Raw genomic sequence first — 19,743 nt, forward strand, 5'->3', positions numbered from 1 at the left:
TTTTTGCTGTGAAAATTGAAGGTGCAAGCAATTCTGACAAAGGAGCGTTTCTTGGAAGCTATTGGAGATAGACCGACGGAGATCACGGATGATCAAAAGTGGAATGATATGAATCACAATGTTGTTGTCAATTTGCACTTGGCTATAGCGGATGAAGTACTGTCAAGTATCTCTGAAATAAAGAATGAAAAACTTATTTGGGATACTTTGAAAAAATTGTACGAGGTCAAGTCACTACACAACAAGATTTTCTTAAAGATAAAGTTTTATACTCTTTGGATGACAGAATCCTCATCGATGACCGACCATGTCACCACATTGAATACTCTATTTTCCCGTCTCAACTCTATGGGGCATAAAATAGAGGAAAAAGAACGTGCTGAGCTTCTACTTTAGAGTCTACCAGATTCATACGATCAACTCATCATCAACGTTACCAACAATGTTCTTTCGGATAATTTACATTTTGACGACGTCTTAATTGCGGTTCTTGGAGAAGAGATCATCGAAGGAACAAGGAAGATAGGTTGGCAAATTCGAAACAAGCAGAGGCTTTACCGATGACGAAAGGAAGATTGACGGAGTGTGACTCCAGTGGGAGCCACAAATATGATAGATCCAAGTCAAGAAGTAAGAAGAAAAATATTTACTGCTTTAAATGCGGCGGTAAAGGGCACTTCAAGAGAGAGTGTACGAAGAGCATCGAAAAGGGATCAAAAGAAAATGTGGCCAGTACTTCAGGCGGTGGTGAAATATTATTCAGCGAAACAGCAACAGTTGCGGAAGGCAGACACAAATTTTGTGATGCATGAATTATGGATTCAGGAGCGACGTGGCACATGACGTCAAGGAGAGAATGGTTCGATCAGTATGAACCAGTCTCGGGAGGATCTATATTCATGGGAAATGATTACGCCTTGGAAATCGCTGGGCTCGGTACCATCAACATAAAAATGTTTGATGACACTATTCGCACCATATAGGAGGTACGACATGTGAAAGGCCTGACAAATAATCTTTTGTCTTTGGGGAAATTGGATGATATTGGGTGCAAAACTCGTATCGAGAAAGGGATAATAAAGATTGTGAAAGGCGCGCTTGTGGCTATGAAGGCGAAAAAGGTTGCTGCAAATCTATATGTACTGTTGGGAGAAACACACAAAGAGACAAAACTGGCTGTTGCATCAATTGGTTCGGGAGAAGAATCAACAGTGTTATGGCATAGAAAGCTCGGGCATATGTCAGAACAAGGAATGAAGATGCTCTCAGAACGAAAGCTGTTGCCGAGGCTTACAAAATTGACTCTACCCTTTTGTGAGCATTGTGTTACCAGTAAACAACACAGATTAAATTTTGGCACATCTACTGCCAAAAGCAAATGAATATTGGAGCTGATTGATTCTGATGTTTGGCAAGCACCGGTGGTATCCCTAGGAGGAGCGAGATATTTTGTCTCGTTTATTGATGATTTCTCTAGGAGATGTTGGGTGTATCCAATCAAGAAGAAATCAGATGTATTTGAAGTTTTCAAAGCGCGGGTTGAACTTGATTCTGACAAGAAAATCAAGTGTTTGAGGACTGAAAATGGAGAAGAATATACCAGTGATGAGTTTGATGCATTTTGTCAGCACGAGGGCATTAAAAGGCAGTTCACGACGACTTAGATGCCTCAACAGAATGGAGTGGCAGAGCGGATGAACAGAACTTTGTTGGACAGAAAAAGGGTCATGTTGAGTACTGCGGGTCTAGCCAAATCATTTTGGTCAGAAGCAGTAAAAACTGTTTCTTACATCATCAATCGTTCTCCTTCAGTGGCGATTGATTTGAAGACTCCGATGGATATGTGGACTGGCAAGTCAGCTGATTATTCTTGGTTACATACATTTGGAAGTCCAGTGTACGTTATGTACAATGAACAAGAAAGATCGAAGTTGGATTCCAAATCCAGAAAGTGTATCTTCTTAGGATCTTACTGTCCACAAGTTTATCATCACCAGAGATGTTATCTTCGAGGAAGATAAAGTGAAGGGATACAAAGACAAACTAAATTCAGAAACTACTATCATTCAGGTGGAAAATAAGACAGACGAAGATCAAGTTTTTTGTGAAGCAGTACCAGAGCATAAGGAACAAGAACCATTTGAGTCAGAGGTTTCCAAAGTGAGGCAGGCAACTCGAGAGAGAGGACCACCAGGTTGGCTTTCAGATTATTTCACTGAAAGCAACATTGCATATTGTCTATTAAAAGAGGATGGTGAGCCATCGAGTTTTCATGAGGCTACTTAAAGCTCGGATGTATCCCTGTGGATGACAGTGATGTAGGAAGAATTGAAAGCATTGGACAGGAACAAAACTTGAGATCTTGTTACACTACCACGAGGAAGGAAAACTATTGGTAACAGATGAGTCTATAAGATCAAGCGTGATGACAATAACCAAGTGAAGCGTTATCGTGCAAGATTGGTTGTCAAAGGGTATGCTCAAAAGGAAGGAATTGACTTCAATGAGATATTTTTTCCTGTTGTTCGAATTTCAACAGTCAGAGTAGTATTGGTAATGTGTGCGGTGTTTGACCTACATCTAGAACAACTAGATGTGAAAACGGAATTTCTTCATGGCGATCTTGAAGAAGAAATCTATATGCTCCATCCAGAAGATTTTGCAGAAAAGGGCAAAGAGAACTTGGTTTGCATGTTGAACAAATCTCTGTACGGTCTCAAACAGGCGCCGAGGTGTTGCTACAAAAGATTTGATTCCTATATCATGAGCCTTGGGTACAACAGACTCAGTACAGATCCTTGTACATATTTCAAGAGGTTTGGTAATAATGATTATATCATTTTGTTGTTGTACGTGGACGACATGTTGGTAGCAGGCCCCAACAAAGATCGGGTTCAAGAATTGAAGGCACATTTGGCTAGGGAATTTGATTTGAAGGACTTGGGACCAGCAAACAAGATTCTAGGGATGCAAGTTCACCGAGACAGAAGTAATAGGAAGATTTGGTTTTCCCAAAAAAATTATTTGAAGAAAGTCTTGCAGCGCTTCAACATGCAAGATAGTAAGACAATTTCAAACCCTTCTTCCTATTAACTTCAAGTTATCCTCTGAGATGTGTCCTACCAGTGAAGCAAAGAGGATGGAGATGTCTCGAGTACCATATACATCAGCAGTGGGAATTTTAATGTTCACTATGATTTGTACAAGACCAGACATTGCACAAGCAGTGGGAGTAGTCAGTCGGTATATGGCGAATCCTGGCAAGAGCATTGGAGCACGGTTAAGATGATCTTTAGATACATTAATGGTACCTCGGATGCTGCATTATGTTTTGGAGGATCAGATTTTAAACTCAGGGGCTATGTGGATTCAGTTTACGCAGGTGATCTAGATAAAAGAAAATCTACTACTAGTTATGTGTTTACAGTTGCAGGAGGTGCAGTCAGCTGGGTTTCAAAAGTGCAAACAGTTGTAGCGTTATCTACAATAGAGGCAGAATACATGACAGCTACTCAAGCTTGCAAGGAAGCAATATGGATTAAAAGGCTATTGGAGGAGCTTGGACACAAACAAGAGAAAATTCTTTTGTTTTGTGACAGTCAGAGTGCCTTGCACATTACAAAAAATCCAGCCTTTCATTCCAAGACTAAACACATTGGAGTTCAATTTCACTTTGTACGAAAAGTAGTAGAGGAAGGAAGTTTGGATATGAAGAAGATCCATACAAAGGATAACATGGCTGATATTATGACCAAGCCAGTGAGCACGGAAAAGTTCGAATGGTGTAGATCCTCATGTGGCCTAGCATAAACGTATGCAGCGGGTATGGAAAGATTTGAAAGACTGTGTGGAGATATGTTTGATTCTCAATCAAATCTCCATGTGGGAGAAATGTCGCCAAAATTAGCCATAAAGGATGACAACGTGTTGGCAAAATAATTCATGCATTAAATGCATATGGAGAAGCTGGCAATTGAATAAACAAATTGAAGTCAATTGTACCGCAAATATTGAAAGAAAATTCTATTGAGAATTTTATTTCAATATTTTAAGAGCATAGGGAGCTCTATAAATAGAGCTCCCCTCCATCAGAATAATCCATCCCATTTTGAGTTCATTTCTTCAGTTAAGCATTCAAATACATTTGAGTGTATTTCTATATATATTTGTGAGATAGGTTTTCTCCTGTATTAAGAGAGTGAGTGTCTCTTTGGAAATACATAAATAGGTTGTAATTCTCCAAATATTATAGTGGAATCTTTTGATCTTGCCCGTGGTTTGAAGCCAATTGTACCGCAAATATTGAAGAAAAATTCTATTGAAAATTTTCTTTCAATATTTTCAGAGCATAGGGAGCTCTATAAATAGAGCTCCCCTCCATCAGAATAATCCATCCCATTTTGAGTTCATTTCTTCAGTTAAGCATTCAAATACATTTGAGTGTATTTCTATATATATTTGTGAGATAAATTTTCTCTTGTATTAAGAGAGTGAGTGTCTCTTTGGAAACACAGAGATAGGTTGTAATTCTCCAAATATTATAGTAAAATCTTTTGATCTTGCACGTGGTTTTTAACCTAATAATTTTGGGGATTTTCCACGTAAATCTTGGTGTCTATTTTATTCTTTAATTTTTATAGTTTCTATCTCGTGATGCCGCACCTGAGACCAACATATTCGAGTCAACGAGGAACACTAGTAGCATTAGGCTTTACTAGGGGTGGTTCGGTACGGTATACCGCATACCGTACCGAATATCGCATACCGTACCGGAAATTTCCGATACCGATACCGTACTGAAAATTTTGGTATTTTGGTATGACATAAATTCATATCGATACCGTACCGAATACCGAAATTCGGTACGGTATCTGTATGATATCGTGTATACCGATTTTTTATACTGTTTTTTTTTAAAAAAAATATCGGTATACACGGTATCATACCGATATCGTGTATACCGATTTTTTTTCGGTATACAGAAATATCAAAAATTCGAAAATCTTATACCGATACCGATACCGAAAATTTTGATACCGTACCGAAATTTTTGATATTTTCGGTTTTTTTTGGTACGGTAAAGGCGGTATGACGGCATTTCGGTATTTTTTGTCAGCCCTAGGCTTTACAAGCGCCATGTTAATAACCTTTTTTTACTTGATTTAAAGCTTAGTTTTTGGAGAAGTATGGGTTTACGGCCTTTGGGGGAGAATGAAATTGGTAAAGATGGGTTTACCAGTTGAAGAGGTGAGAAGAAAAGGTTGAATGTGCTAAGAAGGTAAATCCCGTTAGTTTTAATATTTAGTTGGACGGAAGGATCAATTGCGAAAATACGGTGAAAAACGGAGGACTAAATTGAGTCAATGAAAAAACGAAAGATTAAATCAGGAAAACGACCTAAAATGAAGGATCAAATTGAGAATTATCCCAATTTATTTGATTTTTTCCGAAATTAATTTTAGTAAAAAAATCAATTTTTTCATCACACATAACGGTGTATGTAAATACGCTAATTAATAATTAAGGTTAACATTTAGCTAAAATCGAATCAAACTCTCTAAAATTGAATTATCCATAAATTAAACCAATATACCAAATTTTCCTTCAAAACAGAACAAACCAAATTGAAAAACCTATTCAGTCGAAAACCGTATTAACCGAACTTATAGAATTTTTTTATATAAAAAAATCAAGTTTTAATTTAAAAATGTAATATAATATCTTAATTAAATAAATTTAAATTTCTATTTATTAAAAAATATTTTTTAAATTTAGCTCTATTGTCTCCTAATAAACTTTATTAGAAAATTGAATATTTTTAAAAAAATTTGTATAGAATTCTGTTTGTCGGTTAACCATGGTTTTATATTCAAAATGAAGTTGAACAGAATTAACCGATAATTTTAAAAATAAAATTGAAATTTCGAATAAACACAAAATAATTTTTTAAATTAATTTAATTCGATCGATTATTCGATTGAAACGAACAGTTCGCTCACTTTTAGACTAAAATTGATGTACGATATTTTGATTAAAAAAATAACTTAATATATATTTTTTATTTTCTTCATTTGGATCCTGAGTTACCTGACTAGAAATCTAATAATATATTCCAAAAATTTCCAACAAAAGATTATTTTCTACATCTCGTAATTATTCAATTATCGGTTATTCTAAATCAAAAAATATCAATACAATTAAGCCTAATTAATAATACTTACAACATCAACAATATTTGTCAACTATTTCAATCAATTGATTATTTTTCTAACAATTATCAACTATAGATTTTCAAGATAAAATTTCAAATTTGGAATCCATATTTCATATAGGTCGTCATTAGTCAATATTATCACAATTCAAATAATCTATTCTATTATCTATCTATTATCTATTATCTATTACATCTATTATCTATTATCTATTATCTATTACATCTATTATCTATTATCTATTACTCTATTATCTATTACATATATAAATATGTGAGTTTGATTTGTGAATTTACATAGCTACACTTTATTACTAATTACTACATAATTAATATGTTTTTTAATTATTTATTTATTTGAATATTCAATTAACTAATTAACTAATCTATTATTACATACGCATATAAATATTTGAGTTTGATTTGTGAATTTACATAGCTACCCTATTAGGATCGAAAATATCTTTCTCAACTGTATGAAGTTCAGATGGGTTAGTAAATGAACTCTTGTCTTTCTCGTGTGTCTATGTTAATCAATCAGTGCGGAAGAGATTGACTAACAGATCGAACACAGATCAAATGGCTTGGTTGAATTCGTGAAGTGAGTGAACGTGTTAGGAAGAAGGGAAATAACATGGTGAATTATTTCTGGATGTTCGGAGCTCAATCTCCTACGTCACCCCTTCTTCCACCTCGGAAGGATTCACTCTCTTCTAGAAGACTTTGATCTACACAAGCAATTTTCACAGACCCGCTCCAAGATTGGACTTACACCTCTGCCTATCTCAGAACTCCTAGACACTCAAGAACACAGCCCTTGACTGTTTTTTGTTACAAAGGTAGTGTTTTACAGAACACTCAACTGATTTGATATAATCTTACAACTCGATAAACTCAACACAAATGATCCTCACTTGATCTGATATGATGCTAAGTGTGTGTTTGATTAATCTGATCTGATTTCTCTTTAAAGCTCTTAACTTTCTGATCGTGTATTCTCTTCTCTTCTGTAGCTCTCTCTTTCTTACGCTTCTTAACCTCTGTTTCTTCTTTTCTTCTCTTCTTGTATTTATAGCCTTTATAAAGTATCTGTTAAGGTGTCAACAAGTCTCCTTAATTTGCTCTTAGATCTTGACTTTCTGGTTCTTTGTTGGCAACGTTCAAATCTTCTTTTAATGTCTTTTGTCTTTTAGAACAAAAAGCTCCTTGGTTGTTGAGCTAATCTTCAATTGATCTGATACTTGCTTCTTCTGCTTCTGCTTCTGCTTCTGCTTCTGCTTCTTCAATTGATCTGCTCCTTGCTTCTTCTGCCTTTTCTTCTTCAATTGGTGAATTAGGTAATTTTTCAAACACCGAAACTTAGATCTTGAATTCCTAACAATTTCCCCCTTTTTGTTGTTTGATAAAAGTAAGCAATTTATCTGTCATTTTCCCTCTTTTTGACAATCGCATAAATTGATGATCTTTTTCTTTTTAGTCGTTCTTTGATCTGCTCTTACTTTCTTTGAATTTGTTCCCCCTTAAAAGGTGATTCCAAATGAAGTGTTCATTTGGATGAATTGATTGATCTGGTTGTTTGATCTGTCTGGTCTGGTCCAGCCTGATTTGATCTGACGTTGATATGGTCAAAATCATCGGGTCTGGTCAAGATTTGATCTGGTTTGGTCCGACTTTGATCTGGTAGAGCTTTGATCTGTTCTGGTTCATAGTTGATCTAGCCTCTTAGTTGATCTGCATCATTCCAATTGATCTGGTTCGTTTATGATTCTATCTGATCTTTTCACTTGCTTATAGCTCTCGATTCACTGATTTCTGGGCAAAATGATAAACATAAAAGTTGTAGCTCTTTCTCTTGGCTTTCCACGAAATCAAAAATCGCTCAATTTCGAGTTTGTATGTGAGAGATATACTCGAAATACTAAGCTGTGTCAGAAATTCTGTTCTGCAGAATTTCTGTGCAGATCTTGAAACTTCATCATGCTTTATCTGCTTCTTACACTCCGATGCAGATTGAACTTCTTGAATATGATTTGTAGATCATTGTCTTAGCTTCGTAACGCATACTGAATCATCCCGTTTGGATAAGCGAGCTGTAAGTTATGGCTAAAATACCAGAGCTGGTCTGTTTGATCTGGTTGTTGTAACTTTGATCTGGTTTGCATCCAGATCGATGTTGCGACCAACTTTTCACCTTAATAACGTCCGAATTAACTCATCTAGCCTGAGATATGACTTTTAGATATTTGAGTAATATTTCCAACCGTTTTGGCCTCAAGTCATTTGGATCATCGAGCTATGAGATATAATCGATTTACTGAACTGCGCCAGCTTAAGTTATTTGATCTGCTCCAACTTATCTGGATTCTTATCTCTTGCTTTGTATCTTCGAGTTGATATGTTACCTCCAAGTTGATCTGGTTCCTGTTGGATACATTGATCTGCTTTGCTCAGTTCTTTTATTCTTCTTCTCGACTGATCTGCTTTCTTCTTCAATTAAGATGCCAGAGAGAATCTTCATTCCCCCTCAATCTGTTGTGTTTCTCTCCATATTTTGTGTTGTGTGGTGTGTTCTTGTGATCTTCAAAATCTCTTTTATATGTAGATGAAATCCCATCGAGCTTTTATTTTTCACAGTTCTTCATTTAGTCTCCAAGATTGGTGCGGGCTCGCATGCTCTTCATAGCAACAGCGCTATCGCGCTTTGGAGGAGCGCTACTGAAGCGCTATCGCGCTTCCAAGGAGCGCTAGGAGCGCTATCGCGCTTCTAAGGGGCGCTAGTAGCGCTATCGCGCTATCCAGGTATGCTATCGCGCTAGCAAGGGGCGCTACTTTCTTTTTCTGCTGAGCGACAATTTTCAAAAAATCATATCTAACAATCTAGCCATCGGATCAAGCTGAAATTTGGACAGCAGCTTTAAAAAATCTTAAACTTTATTATGAACGATGGATATTGGATATATGTCTCTAACATCCTTAATAAATTTCTGAAGTTTGCTGTACTGTAATTCCTTTCTCAATTCTTCTCAATACTTGTCACCTGCAAATACAAATAAAAATATGCTATGGTACCCATATCTTATGTGGGTCCTCGATGGATTAGTCCATTAGGAACCCAAACTTTGATTAATCTAACAGATCGATCATTGAAAGTGTCCCATAAAGTTTGTATATTGTGTCGTGTGTGCTGGTGATGTGTATGTGAATGATAAATATGATATGCATTGTGTCGTTTGTGCATTGGATATGTATGTCTAGATTGATTGTACACGTTAGGCCTCCAATATATCTTTTGAACGGATCTATTTTTGAAATAAGGTGGTCTATGTTGTACCTTCATAGAGTCTTGTCTTGTTTGACCATATCCAGACCGAACTAGTCTTTTCTTGATCCAGCTTGAGTTAGAACTCTCTGGTTCCACATATCCCAATCCTCGATTGTAAATAGTTTTTGGTTGAGATATAGGTGAACTGACATGATTATCAGGTTCTATATTTTCATATATCGTGCTGGACTTGACAAATTTCACATAATTTGAAGTGTTCTTGTCCAGACAGGATTGAGTACTTTTCTCAGTTGATCTGCAGTCCTTGTCATCAAAGCCGAGACCTGTCTTGTCTCCAAAAGACTTTTGTGACTCTTGAATCTCAGTCAACAAAACAGAGGACTTATTCCATGTGGTTATCAGTTCAGTAAGTTTTAAGTTTTCTGACTTTAACTGCTGACTTTCCACTAGTAGCTTATCATTTTCAGTCTTAAGCTTGGCAATCTCTGCTTCTAGACTAATTTTCTCAACTGATGTTTCCCAATTGGGTTCAGTTGAGCAGTCTGACAGATCATTTTGCTTGGCCTTAACTTTCTCAAATGCTAAGCACAGTCGTTGATACTCATTACTCATGTCATGTAATGCATTTGCTAAATCTTCTCGTGTAAATTCATCTGAGTTGAAATCAAATACCTGTTCACTGGAGAAGAGTTGATCTGATGATTGATTGTTGATAGATGGTTGGTCACTTTTGGCCATGAGGCAGCTATCTTCATCTTTGTCATCAGAACTTGATGTGCTCACTGAACAACAAGATTCTTCAATAAAAGCGATTGGTTCAGTTGAGCAACGTTCCAGAAAGTCAGATGAATGAATTGGTTGACTTGTGCTCTCTTCATCATTTGATCTGGAACTATCCGAGCAGTAGAGTTCTTTAAGATCTTCAATCATTGGACTTCTGATCTGCTCAGCTTCCTCATCTGTTCCAAGCTTGATCAACTGCTGCCAAAGATCCTTAGCAGTGGAGCATGTCTCAATAGTTTTGGCAGTGCAGTTGTCCATAGTGGTGTACCAGAAGCTTTTAGCAATATCACTGAATGCGGCCATTTGAATATGTTCAGAGACGAGAAAGAACCTCGCTTTGATACCACTTGTTAAGGTCGAAAATATCTTTCTCAACTGTATGGAGTTCAGATGGGTTAGTAAATGAACTCTTGTCTTTCTCGTATGTCTATGTTAATCAATCAGTGCGGAAGAGATTGACTAACAGATCGAACACAGATCAAATGGCTTGGTTGAATTCGTGAAGTGAGTGAACGTGTTAGGCAGAAGGGAAATAACACGGTGAATTGTTTCTGGATGTTCGGAGCTCAATCTTCTACGTTACCCCTTCTTGCACCTCGGAAGGATTCACTCTCTTCTAGAAGACTTTGATCTACACAAGCAATTTGCACAGACCCGCTCCAAGATTGGACTTACACCTCTGCCTATCTCAGAACTCCTAGACACTCAAGAACACAGCCCTTGACTGTTTCTTGTTACAAAGGTAGTGTTTTACAGAACACTCAACTGATTTGATATAATCTTACAACTCGATAAACTCAACACAAATGATCTTCACTTGATCTGATATGATGCTAAGTGTGTGTTTGATTAATCTGATCTGATTGCTCTTTGAAGCTCTTAACTTTCTGATCGTGTATTCTCTTCTCTTCTGTAGCTCTATCTTTCTTACGCTTCTTAACCTCTGTTTCTTCTTTTCTTCTCTTCTTGTATTTATAGCCTTTAAAAAGTATCTGTTAAGGTGTCGACAAGTCTCCTTAATTTGCTCTTAGATCTTGACTTTCTGGTTTTATGTTGGCAACGTTCAAATCTTCTTTTAATGCCTTTTGTCTTTTAGCACAAAAAGCTCCTTGGTTGTTGAGCTAATCTTCTATTGATCTGATACTTGCTTTTTCTGCTTCTGCTTCTGCTTCTTCAATTGATCTGCTCCTTGCTTCTTCTGCCTTTTCTTCTTCAATTGGTGACTTAGGTAATTTTTCAAACACCGAAACTTAGATCTTGAATTTCTAACATACCCTTCATTACTAATTACTACATAATTAATATGTTTTTAATTAATTATTTATTTGAATATTCAATTAACTAATTAACTAATCTATTACATATATAAATATGTGAGTATGTAATAAATATGTATATATATATATATATATCATAGTCATATGATTTGGTTTCCAATATCTAAATTGATAGACACGGACGATGTACAAATCTACTTCAACAATCTTACATTTGACTACTGAAGCTCCTAGCAAGCAACACACTATTGTAATCAATATTGAAAATTTTGGAAAATATTATTTCCTCATATAACAACTTCTTCACACTTTACAAAAGATACAATAATTGTTTATGAAAAATAGTAGCATATGCAATATTCTGAATTTGATCAAACGTTATATTTTGCATGATGAAATATCCAAGACTTGAGATAAACTATAAATGTTTGAGTATTTTGAAGATGATTTATTCCAAAAATGGTGACGACAATAAATGCTTCTGTACGATCCAATGGATGAATTGTAATGAAAAAATAAATTGACTCGTAATTAGTAACATTATATAACAAATAGTACACATGAGATATGCAAATCAGTCTACTGAATTTATTCTTTATCTTTTGTAACCGATGAATATTTTTTAATGACTATTACTTCTCATTTAAAATTCATCTGATATATATCTGTTGGAAAAAATATTATGTTGCATTTACTAATGTCTACTGATATTCTTGAAGACATCAAATCATCAAAACTAGATTGTCTAACATGAAAGCTACAATATAAATCAATATATTTTTAGTGAATTTTTCGATATTAAGATGCATGCATAATAAATCTTATATCATAATATATAAAAGTTTAACCTTGTAAATCTTTTAAAATATCGCACAACAGCCCAACCGTTATGCGGTTCAATCGCTCTACCAAACAGGGTCAATTATTGTACCCCAACAGTTTTTTACACATTATTTTTTTTGTTAATCTATTATTTATTAGCGATTATATATATTTATTACTATTATAAATATGAGCTCCAATTATCATTAATTTAAATATAATTGTTTTGTATACACTATTTGAGTTGTAATTATGAATTTAAGTAAATATTCTTATTTTTTATGCACTGTTTTTCAATAAATTTTACAAAACAGTATATGGATAGTTAAATAAAAAAAAATTGCATGATGTACTACTTAAATATCTATGTTTTTTTACACATTATTTTCTACTAATGTTAAGGATGATACTTGATCCAACTGCAATCGAAGAAAGTTTTTTTCCACACAAATAGTGATTTTGAGATTCGTGTTTTTATAACTTGGAAATTTATGCATTTATTCTCAATTTTAAGTTTATTTATTATTTAATCTATTAATTACTTGATATAATTAGAATTATAATAAAACTAAAAAAAGCTCGCTTAATTTTCTAATGCTTGAAGCTTTCGTGATGTTTCATCACAATTCATGATTTCTAGAAGCTTGTTTTTAAGTTATTTGTATCAGTATAGTGAGAGGTCACTACAAGAAAAATGGCATATGACAACGGATAAAATCCGTTGTCGTAGGGGTAGAAAACCGTTGTAACTATCAGTGTTGTCAAAAGCATTGGCCTACGACAACGGGTTATAATCCGTTGTCTTTTACACATATGACAACGGTTTTTATCCGTTGTAAATGTCAGCGTTGTCGAAGACATTGCCCTACAACAACAATTTTTTTAGCGTTGTATATTACATACGACAACGTTTTGTATCTGTTGTCGTAGACTCGAATTTACCGTATACCACAACGTATTAAAACTGTTGTGGTAGATACTTTTGACAACATATATAAACCGTTGTGGTAGATAATTTTGACAACAGATTTAAACCGTTTTTTTTAAAATACTTTTGACATGCAAACCGTTGTGGTAGATAATTTTGACAACAGATTTAAAACGTTGTATTTATATAAAACCGTTGTCGTAAATATTTTTTACAACATCTTTAAAACCGTTGTCGTTTATTTTTTTTTGAAGGAAATTTCGTTGTGGTTTCTTATTTTTTACAACGTTTCTAACCATTGTCATATTCATACAAAACAACCAATATTCAACATTTAATATAAAAAAATATTTACTAATTACTATTGTATGTATTCAAATTTTTATAATTAACTACACATCAAAATGAGAGAAACATAATAGCTGTGTAATCAAAATCCAAAATATGCCAGCTAAAAAAACACAACAAGAGTTTGTACTCATCATATCAAACTTAGTAGTATCAAACCATAAATAACATTTCATCTAGAAATTATGTTCAAAAGCTCACTCCTTGCGTACCCAATCCTCATAAATATCGCCCTTGAGTTATGTACCTACAAGAGAACACATAAAAAAGATCGAATAAATCTTATCGATAATAAATTATATGTTTACAATAATTAATCATACAAGAACAATGAAACTAAAGAAGCTAATTGAATGACAAATCAATTACTTGCATTGCAAAAAATAGAAAAGATGCAACTACACTTCAATGTAGCACAGCACCGCCACATATAGACTAAAAACGATATGGAATAAAAGATTGCCATAGATAACAATTGTGAACAAGGTGCAATACATAGAGAATGCAGGATGTATAATAGCCTGAATGCCTCATAGAAACATGACCAATTGGATAGCCAAACATGAACTAAACTTGGGGATGTGTCTTTCACGAAAATAACACCTCACCAAACAACTTTCAAGGGTATAATAACTATAGGTTTTCATCAATTGGTCCTCTTTTCTATGAATTAATTAGGCAATTGCAATTGGGTTCAAAAGTTACGAAAATTACACCATTTGGCAGCATTATCAGCAGATGATTACGATTTACAGGTCCATTTGCAAGCAAATCAGATGGTTGTCACCAAATGAATTTCCAAACCAGCTTTTTAGGATAACGGATTGGTACAACCTAAAGTTTTAAACTTGGTAGCTCCAGGGGGCATGCCAATAGATATTTTAGCTCATGGATGAAAGACCAGAAAAAGTTAATTTACTATGTGATTTGATACTTTTGAGTTCGTTTTAGCAATATTTTCGTACTAAAATTTTAACCGTTATAAAAGATGCATTGAGAACATTTGGGAGGCTTCTAATAGGTTATGAAGTCGATGAAGGAGAGCCAAATACCTAGTCATGAATGTAGTCTAGTATGCATTCTGCCTATTCGAATCGCACTTCATCAATTTCTTCTTTAGAGTAAACTGTTTTGTTGAACTGTTAACAAACCCAAATTATATTAGGTAGTAAAAATCAGTAATGAAGAAGCAATTGAAATAAAGAAAATTATTTGAGAAAATTCAGAATATGTTAAATATTACCATTGACAAAAGTGAATCCTTCTCGCTGGTAGCATTTCCTTCAACAATTTCTCTCATAAATTTCATCACATAAAACCCACATTGTTTCGCATCAGGTTGTCGAGGACCCTATGTTTAACAAAAAATTGTCAATGATGCAGTAGTATCTTGTGCCATTGATATCGTACTAAACTGTTCTAATGAAAACATGATGAAGCTACTTTAGAGATAACAGACAAGGTCTTGCATTTTAAAACTTAAGGGAGAAAAACACGGATTCATCACATTACAAGTGAAAGATAAAGTAGAGATGTGAAATCACCAGAAAATAAACATAAAAGCTTTTCATAAATATAAATAATGATATGCTCACCCCAAAAAATCAGAGGGCATAAGCTTATCTCAGTAGAACAGAGATGGACACAATTTTACCCAAACTAAAGCACTTCAAACTAGATGTTTATCCATAAAAAACAAGTTTCGGTGTAGCAGAATATACCATGACCCAGTACGGAAAATTCTGGGCTTGGTTCAAAATCATTCTAAGATTTGATTTCAAACTCTACTTGGTCATAAAAGACATAAACCAACAAGATATCACCGTTATATATATTATATACATTTATCACTTCCCATGTAGGCTTCTTTTTCCCATTCCTTTTTTTGGTCGAATTGAACAATTTCAAACTCCTTTGTACAACAAGAATCGACATATGAGTAATAAATTAAATGCTTAATTAAAAAAAGAATATGTGCTCACATATCCACCACATATTTCCAGTCCTCATGACGGTTGCGATGATTAAGTGAATCCAACAAATAAATCCAACAAATGAACCGGTTAACACATTTATTGTAAGTTTGGTGTGCTATAAGTTTTGACAAAAGGAAAAATAATAAATTTAATTAAGCGAATTCACAAAGTCTGGGGCAAAAAAAATTATTAAAAGAAAGGTTGCGTCATATAACAAGAAACTCTCTGTTGCTTGAACAATCATACAGTAGAAACGTTAACACATGTCTCGTTTATAAATAAAGACTCATATCGATCATTTTTGTTCTATTATTTCTCATCTTTTTTGCCTAAATTCAACTCTTGTCTTTTTCAGCTGAATTCAATATAGAGTTGACCGATTTATTTCTTTAACATATAATATAATTATTAATATAAAATATCGATTTCATTGCTTTGCCTCGTGCAACGCACGTCCTTATACCTAGTATTATTATATATGTCTCTCACCGGCAAATTGGATCATCGTTCTAACACGCACTCACAGTCCTATTTATATAGGTTGCGTTTATCTGTTATGATAAGGATATGATTATATTAATAATTTTATTAAACACATGTTTACTTGTCTTTTTTAAGATCTGTATTAGCTCATAATGCGTTTAGTCGTGATACCGAGAAATTTATTTTGTATGCCAAGTTTGTATTTTTCAAAATTGAGATTGTGATTTTTATTGAATAATGTAAATTATTATTTGAAATTTCTACTCATGTTTATAATTTTTTAAAATGGGGTTTTCATATATTATTTTTGGGAAGTAAAGAATATTAATTTAATTTTTTTCATTTAGAAAGATAATTAGTTACAAATAATTATTTATCATATCTTTTATTTGTGATAAATCATTAATGTTTAAAGTTTAAATTATATAGATGAGCTTTATTAGGGGTGGAATAGGGTCGGAACCCGTCCCGTAAACCCCCTACCCAACTCTCGTCCTGAAAAGAATCAGAAAACTTTTTTTTTCTCGATCCCGTACCCGAAACATTTCGGGACCCGACTATTCGGGATCCCGTCGAGTAGGGAGAGAAAATCTCAATTTTTTTTAATGTTCAAAATTTCGTTCAAAAAATAGAAAAAGTGATAATTTTATTATATATACTATTTAGAAACGTATATTTATAAATAAAAATAAATATTCAAATTAAAACATATAATATTAAAATATTTCGGATAATGTTTCAAAGTTTTGTTAAGAGAAAAAATGTATCTAATAATTATTAATAAAATGTTCGGATACAATTACTAAATAAATTTTGTTAAATAGATTGTCAAATTAATCTCTTGAGTCTTGTTCTACATATTTGTTCTAATTAGATAATTATAAATATGAATTAATTAAATTATTAATTTAATTTTTTAATTAATTATTTATTTGAATATTCAATTAACTAATTAACTTATCTATTAAATATATAAATATGTGAGTATGTAATAAATATGTGAGTTTGATTTGTGAATTTACATGGCTACCCTTCATTACTAATTACTACATAATTGATATGTTTTTTAATTAATTATTTATTTGAATATTCAATTAACTAATTAACTAATCTATTTCTATTATCTATTACATATATAAACATGTGAGTTTGATTTGTGAATTTACGTAGATACCCTTCATTACTAATTACTACATAATTAATATGTTTTTTAATTAATTATTTATTTGAATATTAAATTAACTAATTAGCTAATCTATTATCTATTAAATATATCTATATATGAGTTTGATTTGTGAATTTACATAGCTACACTTCATTACTAATTACTACATAAATAATATGTTTTTTAATTAATTATTTATTTGAATATTCAATTAACTAATTTGGACAAGTTAATGAATCAAAAAATCATTTCTCAGAAAGAAATTACTGTTTTTTCTTTAAAATCAATATAAGTAAAATTATCATTTAAAATAAATTGTTAATGTTGGGGTGCAATAATAGTCTCTGAGAGAATTAATCGAAACATGACACTTGAGATTTTGTATTGTTTAAAATTTTGAGACGTATTGTTACCATCAACTATAAATTTTGGTAAAACGAGACGTGTTCGATCATATAATTAATATCAGAGTCAAGCTCGTAGTTTTGATTCATATTGATTGAAAGCACATGCAATTCTTGATAAGGTGATTGTTTGAATGCAATAATTGTCTCCTTGGGTTGAACAATTGAAACATGTGTTTGTTTGAACTGCGATACGATCTAAAATATTTGCATTACACAATTACCACTAACTATAGATTTTAGTAAAATACAAATCTCTTGATCCGACAGTTTGTAACAAATATATATATTTTACGTTTTTCAATAAATATATAACATATGTTATTGTTTTAAAATTTTTAGCTAAAAAAATAAATAAAATTCAATGCATAAACATATAATATCATTAAAAAAATCATCGATAAGAAATCAAAAAATATAACAAAAAAGAAAGTTAAATAGGTCATATGACCATTTCAGTAGCTAATTAAATATTGAATCATGGTGACTGAAGTTTGAACTTGTCCATAAAAAATTATAACACTTGATTTTAATAAAGCTAAACATTCGAAATTTGATAACTTCGGTTTCAATTAAATAAAATTTTTGTTACGTGCAACACACGTACATTTTTCTAGTTTAATAAATATGTGAGTTTGATTTGTGAATTTGCATGGCTACCCTTCATTACTACATAATTAATCTTTTTTTAAAATTATTTATTATTTATGTGATTATTCAATTAACTAATTTATTTATCACAAAGTGACAAACTTAATCTATTATATATCTATTACATTACATATATAAAAATGCAAAAAATTGTATAGAAAATTTTAAAAACCAAATGAAATAATTTTTAAAAATATCATAAATTTATTTCAAGAACATAAAAAATAAAGATGAAAATTGAAATTTTAGAACGACGAGAAGAAACTTGAATTGGAGACTGATGTGAAAAAATGAATGTATTTCTCATCATCTGCTTTCATTTTCTTTCAAAAATAATTTTGTGAATTAAAAACCACTATTTCAAAAAACAAGCTGAACAAACAAATCTTGTACTAAATAAAAATTTAATCTAAACTGAAATCATTGTTGAGTAGGGGTGGGCATTTTGTAGTCGGTACTGGGTACCCGACCCGACCCGATCGGATTTACCCGATCGAGTCGGTTAGTCTTACAAACCCGAACACGAAATATTGAAGGTCAGGTTGGTGTCAGGTATTTGTCCGATACGCGATCGGGTATCGGTTACCTGACATTTTTATTAACTTTTCAAATTATAACCTGAAGGTTGAGAAATATGTGTCGTCTTCTCTCTCTGAAAGACTGAAACCACCGGCCACCACCCACTGTGATGTGAGTAATCACTCTAATTAATCAAAAAGCAGGTTTCCTTTAAATTTTAAATCTTCTCTCTTCTTTTACCTTAACTTGGAGGAAAGGGCATGCAATTAGTGGGATGAATTTAATTTGGATGAGATTCAGTCGTAGCGTAAGCAACTTTCCAAGAATCAGCAATGGTGATGGAATGCTGGACTCAACATAAACAATCTATGCACGACCAATTTGGAGATGAGAAGATGAAATCAGTTGGAGGCATGGATCTTGACGGTGGTGCAGCTGGGTTTTAACTGTTACAGTTGTGCTTCAATTACGATTGTAAGGATTTGAATTTAAAGAGTGCCCACAAAAGCTTCTTGGGGCGAGAATAATGAGTGCGAGAGAGTGAGGTTGAAATTTCGGGTATCGATTTCGGGTACCCGACACAACCCAATTTTTTTGGGGTATCCAAAAGTCAGGTAGTGATTTTATTCGGGTCAGATTCGGGTAGTAAAAATACTACCCGATTTTTTGGATACCCGACCTGAACTATTCGAACCCGAAAAAACAAACCCGACGCCCAATTACTTTAATTATCAATTCGTTATCAATAAAATTATCAATCCATCAGTTATCCTATCAAACCAACTAAACGCACATCTATTGTTTAGCCTAAAAATTTACATATATAAATATTAATACTAATCGGAAAAAAAAAATACTAAACTGAGTTGGAGCCCACCCCGACCTTTGGCGGC

The 19,743-nt window shown here is 33.1% G+C and overlaps 1 protein-coding gene across 1 annotated transcript; it reads left to right on the forward strand.

Annotated features, from left to right (window-relative positions):
- The first annotated feature begins 560 nt into the window (after positions 1 to 560).
- On the forward strand, positions 561 to 3,810 carry LOC140860573 (uncharacterized). Its single transcript, XM_073263574.1, has 6 exons — positions 561 to 776; positions 984 to 1,332; positions 1,813 to 1,897; positions 1,998 to 2,254; positions 2,540 to 2,685; positions 3,208 to 3,810. The coding sequence occupies exons 1-6, from the start codon at positions 561 to 563 to the stop codon at positions 3,808 to 3,810; spliced, it is 1,656 nt and encodes a 551-aa protein (XP_073119675.1).
- Positions 3,811 to 19,743: the final 15,933 nt, after the last annotated feature.

This window comes from Henckelia pumila, chromosome 4 (assembly GCF_033568475.1).
Source record: "Henckelia pumila isolate YLH828 chromosome 4, ASM3356847v2, whole genome shotgun sequence".
Taxonomy (NCBI): domain Eukaryota; kingdom Viridiplantae; phylum Streptophyta; class Magnoliopsida; order Lamiales; family Gesneriaceae; genus Henckelia; species Henckelia pumila.

Bases quoted from the DNA above. Each gene is read 5' to 3' on its own strand.
- LOC140860573 (XM_073263574.1), top strand. From the start codon at position 561: ATGACGAAAGGAAGATTGACGGAGTGTGACTCCAGTGGGAGCCACAAA. The intron at 777-983 runs GTTGCGGAAGGC...CGCACCATATAG, and splicing joins TATTCAGCGAAACAGCAACA to GAGGTACGACATGTGAAAGG. The intron at 2,686-3,207 runs GTTTGCATGTTG...GATTTGTACAAG, and splicing joins AAAAGGGCAAAGAGAACTTG to ACCAGACATTGCACAAGCAG.